This window comes from Olea europaea, unplaced genomic scaffold (assembly GCF_002742605.1).
Source record: "Olea europaea var. sylvestris unplaced genomic scaffold, O_europaea_v1 scaffold3641, whole genome shotgun sequence".
Lineage (NCBI taxonomy): Eukaryota > Viridiplantae > Streptophyta > Magnoliopsida > Lamiales > Oleaceae > Olea > Olea europaea.
In genome coordinates, this window is record NW_019255662.1 from 19,064 (window position 1) to 26,976 (window position 7,913).

The 7,913-nt window shown below is 35.3% G+C and overlaps 1 protein-coding gene across 1 annotated transcript; it reads left to right on the plus strand.

Annotated features, from left to right (window-relative positions):
* The first annotated feature begins 2,761 nt into the window (after positions 1-2,761).
* Positions 2,762-5,448, plus strand: LOC111386659 (probable serine/threonine-protein kinase PBL15). The gene is made up of 5 exons (XM_023011120.1): positions 2,762-3,302; positions 4,041-4,176; positions 4,308-4,444; positions 4,540-4,663; positions 4,867-5,448. The coding sequence occupies exons 1-5, from the start codon at positions 2,880-2,882 to the stop codon at positions 5,319-5,321; spliced, it is 1,275 nt and encodes a 424-aa protein (XP_022866888.1). The 5' UTR covers positions 2,762-2,879; the 3' UTR covers positions 5,322-5,448.
* Positions 5,449-7,913: the final 2,465 nt, after the last annotated feature.

The following is a 7,913-nucleotide window of genomic DNA, read 5'->3' on the forward strand; positions in this document are numbered from 1 at the left end:
CGAATAGAGATTTCTAACGAATCAGAGATCCTAGCGCTATCAAAAAGTGTCTTAGTAGGACCATGACCCACAAGGCGAGCATGCCACCTACGGAAAGCTACATCAAATTTAGGTCAACTGTTAATACCTCTTTCGCGAAGTGGCTCCAGCGACAGAGAGTTTAGAAATGGAGGGCCTTGAGTATAAGGAAACAGCTGACCCACCGCCGCCTGTTTAACTGCCTCTGCATTGTTGAAGAAAGGACCTAAGTAGAACTCATTGCGTTCAACATCGGCGGGCGCGAAAAAACTCGGAGTTATGTATGGACGACTCAGAAGTTCCTGAAAGTCATCAAAACTAAAGAAGTCGCCAGCTTGAGATTGTGAAGTAGCCATTTGAGTTGGAACGAAGTTTTTCAAGGTTACGTAGCAGGGAAGCAAAAGATGAACAGTAAATCGTGGTAGAGACGCAAAAAATTTGAAGCGTGATTTAGCGGTGCAGTGAAATGGCGTGTTTGAGGGTTATAAGGGTTTGCAAAACGACGCACCTTTTCAAGTTATGGAAGAAAACAATGATTGAAATTCTTGAAAATCTCGAATGTTGCTGGAAACACAAAGTGAATATGGCAAAATTTAATAATTATTATTAATTCTGCCATATTGGGGGGTAATTGTTGACACATAAAAATTCAGCCCAAATTGAACGGCCCAAGGAATGAAGCCCAATTGGAGAATTCCCAAATCAGATAGCCCAAAGAACGAAATCCAATCAAACAATTCAAGATGAAGGCCCAAATAGGGAGGCCCAAGAACGGGGTAACGTCATCGCCCAAGATAGCAAGTCGCCCAGAATCTGAGCGAATGGACTGCCATGCAATCGCCCAGAGCTATTACTCTATTCTCGCCAAAACCTTCAAATCGCCCAAAGTCTTAACAAACGTAAAGCGTTGTGGTTATCAAGAAGTGCAGTTATCAAAGCAGTTAGTAAAGCAGCCCCATCACGTTCCACGATTCAAGGAATTCAATCGAAAACGGTTGAACGACGAAGAGTAATGACAGCAGTTAAATAAGGCAGTTTTCATGACAAGCTGGCCATTATGAGGAAAGTGGGCAGTTGCAGAACGATCAAGCAGTTTTTAGGCGGTTGATTATAAAGAGATCGTCCATGAAGTATAAAAGGGAGAAAATACATAGAGCAAATGAGCGAATCAAAAACTCTCGAATAGAGAACATGTAATTTTAATTTCCTTAGTTTAAGACTTAAACACTTTTTTCAGTAACTCGTGTGCTTGCTCTCCTTGGAGACACTTTGTTTTTAATTTCCAATTGTAAAGTCATCGTCAATAAAAGAACACCCCTTTTTGAGACTTTTTCTCAAAAGGTTTGTCCCTTACACAATCGCTTGATCCCTTTTAATTGTTAGCGACTAACCCGTTCGAAACAACACCAAGCTAAAAATTATAAAACAAGTCTTCTCAACATTTTTATCAAAACAGGTAACTATCTTACTCATTTTTAACTTTAATCAACAAATAAGTTACTTGTTCACTAAAGAATTAATCCACACGTAAAGATTTTTAGCTAAACATATCGATTTGTGGATAATGACATTAGGATTAGAGCATCCAAGGGTGGTGGTTATATTGGAGTAGGAAAATTGTGTACTTGAACGTCACTTATAACCTCATACTTGTAACAACTCCTAGATATTATTACTTATAAGTTATATGCAGCTATCATCAATTACCAAAAAATAATTTATTTTCTATGTAATAACAGAAAAACAAGCGAGAAGCTGCGGCTGTTGTCACCCTGTTGCTTTTGGACACTCATCAAACCCTACATGGACGGCCTTGAGTGGGTCCCACTTTGTTCAAATTATCATAGCAGATTAATGATATGATTAATTTGATTGGGACAATATTTCTTTGTGCTTAAACGCATTTTGAAGACATATTTGATCTGACAGCGCACTTTTTTTATTTTTATTTTTTTATCTAAATGATAAAAATAATGTATTAATGGAATTTTTTTTTTTATTAATGTTGCATCATCATTTTCGTAAATCACGTTAGTAATACGTCAATTCAACAAGACTGAATTCTTAAGATAAGACAAAAATGATAATGTAGTTATATAACTTCAAAGAAGAAAAGATTGGTAATTTAAAATGAACAACACTGTAAGTTAGGTGATTACCAATGAATTTTTACTCTATTGAAGTCGGTTTTATCTTTACATTTAAGATGGTTGGTTGTTCAATAAAAAAGGAGATTGTGTGCGTCGAGAACTTGGAAGAATAAGGCCTTTTGGCTATTCACGGAACGGAATGTAAGATATTGATGATTATCATTTTCTTTCTCATGAAATTATAAATTTCTATAAGATTATCGTTCATTTTTATCTCGTTACGATAAAAGTGATCTAATTTGTTGATACTCAAGTTATGTACAAAATTCTTGTAAGAAGGCACAACCACATTTACTAATTAATGTTACACAAAAATATGTTGAGGATTATGTTGATAATCTCCATTGTACTATATTTATAATTAATTAGACTGCCTTGCAAAGTTTGCTTAAAGTTTTATCAAAAGAAACTGTTTTGAAAAGTCTCCCAGGCTGACATTATTTGCCCACATATACTTTCTTGAACCATTTTCTGTATGAAGACACTACACATATGACAAACCAATAAACAAAAGAAATACATAAGTAAAGATTAGAACTAAAATACCCTATTTAGTAGAGTGGTTGGAGCAGTTAAAGAAAGAACGTTCTCTCTCATTCTTTGCTTTTTAGATAAGAAAAACCCCATTATTATTTCTAGCTAATCCCATGCTTATATTCTTCATATATCCTTCTTCAAACTTTCCGAGAGCTCGAATCATTATTTTTCTCTATGGAGGACTCCAAATCAAAACCATGGATTCCTTTCACAGCAAATTGTTGTTCTGTGGAAGATCATTCAATTTGTAGAAACTTTAGCAGGTGCAAGCCATCTAGGTCTGATTTTTCCAAGAATGTTGCACCATTACCTTCTTTTCGAAGGTTATTATTTTCTGACCTTAGTACTAGGTCTAATTCTACAAGGATTAATGAAGATCTTCAACAGTCTTTTGGACAGGATTTGTATGATTTCCAACTTAGCGAATTGCGTGGAGTTACGCAGAATTTTTCAAGCAATTTCTTGTTAGGTGAAGGTGGTTTTGGGACTGTGCATAAAGGGTATGTTGATGACAGTTTAAGGCCAGGGTTGAAGGCCCAAGCTGTTGCTGTAAAGCTTCTTGATATTGAAGGGCTTCAAGGGCACAGAGAATGGCTTGTAAGAATTTCTTTTCACTTAGTTAAATTTGTATGTATGATAGTAATATTGTGATAACTATTTTCATATGCTTCAGAGCATGTATGACATGCTTAAAAGCAATTTTTTTGATGAGTATAGATGCTGTCGAAAGAAGCACAACAAAACTTGCTCTAGTTTCTTTTAGTATTTCATCTAAAGATATGGCCATGAGAGGATTAATCTTGAAGGATTTTGGATTTATAATTTCTTATACATCTTTCACACAGAGTATAACGTATACTATATAAATGGCTTGACTAATTTAACGTAAGAAATGTATATAGAATAATCGAGATGTATTTGTTACGTCAAAAGAATGACAAGTTATAAAATTTATTAATTTTCTAATTTAATCGTGTTTTCTCTTAGCAAGTCAATGGTTGGTAACATATTCCCTTGTCCTTATATTAGTCTAACTACTGAAAATTTCAAAAAGCAGTCTCATTATTGTCTTGAACTGGTAAAAATAAAACAAATTCAGAAGGCCCAGAAGTTGACCAAACTCTCCATAAGCAAAACGACATTTGGTGGAAAAACCCCAAAATTTTGGGCCCTACTAGGAATATTATTCCGAATTATTTAAATCTTTATAAAACATAATAATCTTTAATCTCATTATAATATAAAAGTGTATAATTGCCTAATCCCTTCTGGCTTAAATTCCCTAGATTTTATATATTATTATTTAGACTAAAAACCGTTACTTTTTTCATGAAGGCCGAAGTGATATTTCTTGGGCAGCTTAGGCACCCAAATTTGGTCAAGTTGATCGGTTATTGTTGCGAGGACGAAGAGAGACTTCTTGTATATGAATTCATGCCTCGAGGGAGCCTCGAAAATCATTTGTTCAAGAGTAAGTTTCTAAGAGAAAATTAAGCAATTGTAAAAAAATATTCTAAAATCGTTAGTGCGATTCATTATTACTACACCAAACTATATTTTCAATAAATTTATAATCATTTTTTTTTCAATTAATAACTATAGGGTTATCAGTCTCATTGCCATGGTGTACAAGATTGAAGATTGCTATTGGTGCAGCAAAAGGGCTTGCTTTTTTGCATGGAGCCGAGAAACCTGTTATATATCGCGATTTCAAAACCTCTAATATATTACTAGATTCTGTATGAAATTATTTTGCACTTTAACTTGTTTATTGGATAAGAATGACCCAAATAAAATTAATTGGGGGTTGAAATACATTATTATGTTTTGGTAGGACTTCAACGCTAAATTATCAGATTTTGGACTTGCGAAAATGGGGCCTGAAGGATCAAACACCCACGTGACTACTCGAGTGATGGGAACTTATGGATATGCAGCTCCTGAGTATGTAAACACTGGTAAGAAATTAGTGGTTGGGTAAAAGGGTGTACATTGGAGCTCAGACATTCCAACCTCCATTAAGTCTAAAGTCTAGAGAATTGGCTCATTCGCATATATAAAATACATTCTTTTAGGAAATTGGATTGAATTTGCTTCTATGGATTTTTTATACTTGTCGATCCCTAATCAATGGTTAAGTCTATCTTATCACACAATGCAGGTCATCTTACGACGAAGAGTGATATTTATAGTTTTGGAGTCGTCCTCCTTGAATTATTGACAGGGAGACGAGCAATGGATAAAACAAGGCCCAAAGATGAGCAAAACCTGGTGGATTGGGCCAAACCGTACTTGACCAGCACCCGAAGGTTGCGGTGCTTAGTTGACCCAAGACTAGCCGGCCAGTATTCTGTAAAGGGTGCCAAGGAAATGGCCCTTTTGGCATTACAGTGTGTGAGTCTGCAACCAAGGGACAGACCCAAAATGCCTGCAATTATTGAGACTCTTGAAAGCCTGCAGCATTTGAGGGATATGGCTGTTACTTCGGGCCAGTGGCCCGTATCGCCTAAATCGGGCAAAAATAATGCTGCCTATTATGCCAAAGGGAGAAAGGAGAGTGGATTTGGGTGTAAGAATTCTGTTGTTGCTGCTAGTCCTAGGATTAAGAGCAAATAATTATGATACTTGTAATAATTGTGGAATTTGGAAGTGTAGAATAAATTTTGTATAAAAAGAATGTAATAATGTTGACACTAATATTGTCTGATTGTCTATCTAATATATCAACGTACGTTTATACTTTGATGGTGCATTTACTTAGTGGCATACATATGTTTTTAAATTATTGGCGTTGATCGAGTCGTGTCAATAATGCACTATTAAAGTTGTATAATTTGATCTGAAATGATAAATGCTTCTATTTTTCAGACTGTCAACGTCTGAATGACCCTTTTAAGTTTATTGGACCTATAATTCCCTATCTCAACTTGATTACGTTGATGGTGGGCTATAAATATGAAGTCAAATTACTTTATCCATCATTGCCATTCCTAAGATTTCAAGTGCCATATATGAAAATGTAAAGAGTCTCTCTCTTCCATTTAATTAAGAAGCACGCATTTAATCTAAAAGAGTGCCTTCTTTACAAATCACAATCCATTAAAAATAGCATATTATCTTCCTTTGTTTGTTTTGTGTTATTATCGCAATCTCGCTGAGGATTGAGAGGAATCCTAAAAGAATATGCAATTTTTAAAATGATGAGTTTTTGTCACATTCACGACGGGCTTGTTCTTTCTTTTTCAGAATATTTTAACAAATTCAAAAGTGTGAAGGACTGAAAATAATTGTGGGAGTATTGAGATGCATATGAGAACATTTACGGGTTTTAATTTTTTGAAAATAAACGTGATTTTTTTTGCTACGTGGTTGAGTAATTTTTAGGAGAGGTAGCATATAATAATGAAAAACTAAACTTAGTGACATAGTATTTTCTTATATCGATTTCCCTTTTGATTATTCATTGGTTAAAGTATAATTACTAATTTTCAATATTTTAAATAGCTATATTACATGGGTTGGACGATAGGCATTTTTTCCCTCTTGAATTTTGTGAATTTTTATCTGTATTTAAATTTTCATCAAAATCATTTTTCTTAAATTAAACAATATATATATATATATAAAATACACTATTTATGGTGCACATGTGATTATGAGATCCTGTGCGGTCTCACATCTCATGGTCTCAGGGCCGTCCTTGTATGCTATAGAGAGTTGTTTGGTGCGAGAAGTCAAGTCGAGCCACGACGACTTTCTACCAAACTAGAGAGAGGATGGACATTAGTGTGATGGGGCACTATTTTCTATATACAACCCTTGTTTGATTCCATCATTTTCAAAATATATTTTTCTCTTTTTTCTTTTCGATTATACATTATTTAATAAAATAATATTATACGCAAATTCAAAATTTTATCTTATTTTTAAATCACACGTTCTTCATCAATCTACTATTCTAAAATATATATATATATATATATATATTTTTTTTTTTTTTTTTTAAAATAGGAATCAAACGGGACACAAGCTAGCGAGGACAAACTTACACAAAACATGAGCATAATTTTATAGTTAAAGCAGGATTCAAATTTACCATAAATCAGTAGTCGACCACTCTTCACCAATTAAATTTGGTAGATCATCAATTCTATTCTAAAATAGGACTCAAACGGGACACAAGCTAGCGAGGACAAACTTACACAAAACATAAGCATAATTTTTACGTTAAAGCAGGATTCAAATTTACCATAAATCAGTAGTGGACCACTCTTCACCAATTAAATTTGGTAGATCATCAATTCTATAATGGAGATCAATTACTTACATCACAAAATTCCTAAAACCTGCCTAAACAGTTAGTACAACTCTAATTGGTCAAAATCGCACACTCAAGAGCATGCCATTTCACCCAAACATCCAAGAAAGTATGGCCACGAACAAGAAGCCCAAGAAACCATTATTCAACCTTCAACGGTTCAACCCAACCTTGCCATTACCCTCTTATTCATTATTGTGTTCACAATTCCAGCTCTTCTTCTCCTTCACGCGGTCACACCCCATCAACTTCGATTTGTACCTTTTCATCTAACAATAAGGCATGGTCGGTAGATCTTCAGAACGCAGAATTCGCGTGGAATCATCTAAAATTCTCTGACGAAGAGTCCCCATTAAGGAGTCTAAAAATCGCGGTCTTCTCTGGGAATGGCCTACGAGCATCATCCCCGGTGGCATGGAACGCCACGCGTATACGCTGCACACAGCTCTAGCACAACGGGGACATCAAGTGCACGTCTGCACTTAACCCCCTCTTGGTAGTGATACCATTCCAACCAATTCCAAGGAGCAAATTCCTTCTCAAACAAGTCATGGTTCATCATCAACTACAATACACTGTCATGAGGGCGAACCGAGCAAACGGAGATACAACAAGGCACGGGAGCAATTTCAAGAAGAAAAACAACACGAGCCTTTTGATGTAATTCATTCAGAAAGTGTTGCTCTCCCATTCTGGTTGGCTCGAGATCTACCTAATCTCGTGGTTTCATGGCACAGGATTGCACTAGAAGGTGTACAATCGAGTATCTACCAACACTTGGCACATCAGCCTAATGAGCCCATGTCCTCTCTACCTTCAACAGCCTATAAGGAGTAATCCCAAAAGTCTTAAACGAAATTCGATTTTTCAGAAATTATGCACACCATGTG

Excerpts from the sequence above, each read along its gene's own strand:
- LOC111386659 (XM_023011120.1), top strand. The coding sequence starts at position 2,880 with ATGGAGGACTCCAAATCAAAACCATGGATTCCTTTCACAGCAAATTGT. Across the intron at positions 4,445-4,539 it reads CTAATATATTACTAGATTCT|GACTTCAACGCTAAATTATC; the intron begins GTATGAAATTAT and ends ATGTTTTGGTAG. Across the intron at positions 4,664-4,866 it reads TCCTGAGTATGTAAACACTG|GTCATCTTACGACGAAGAGT; the intron begins GTAAGAAATTAG and ends CACACAATGCAG.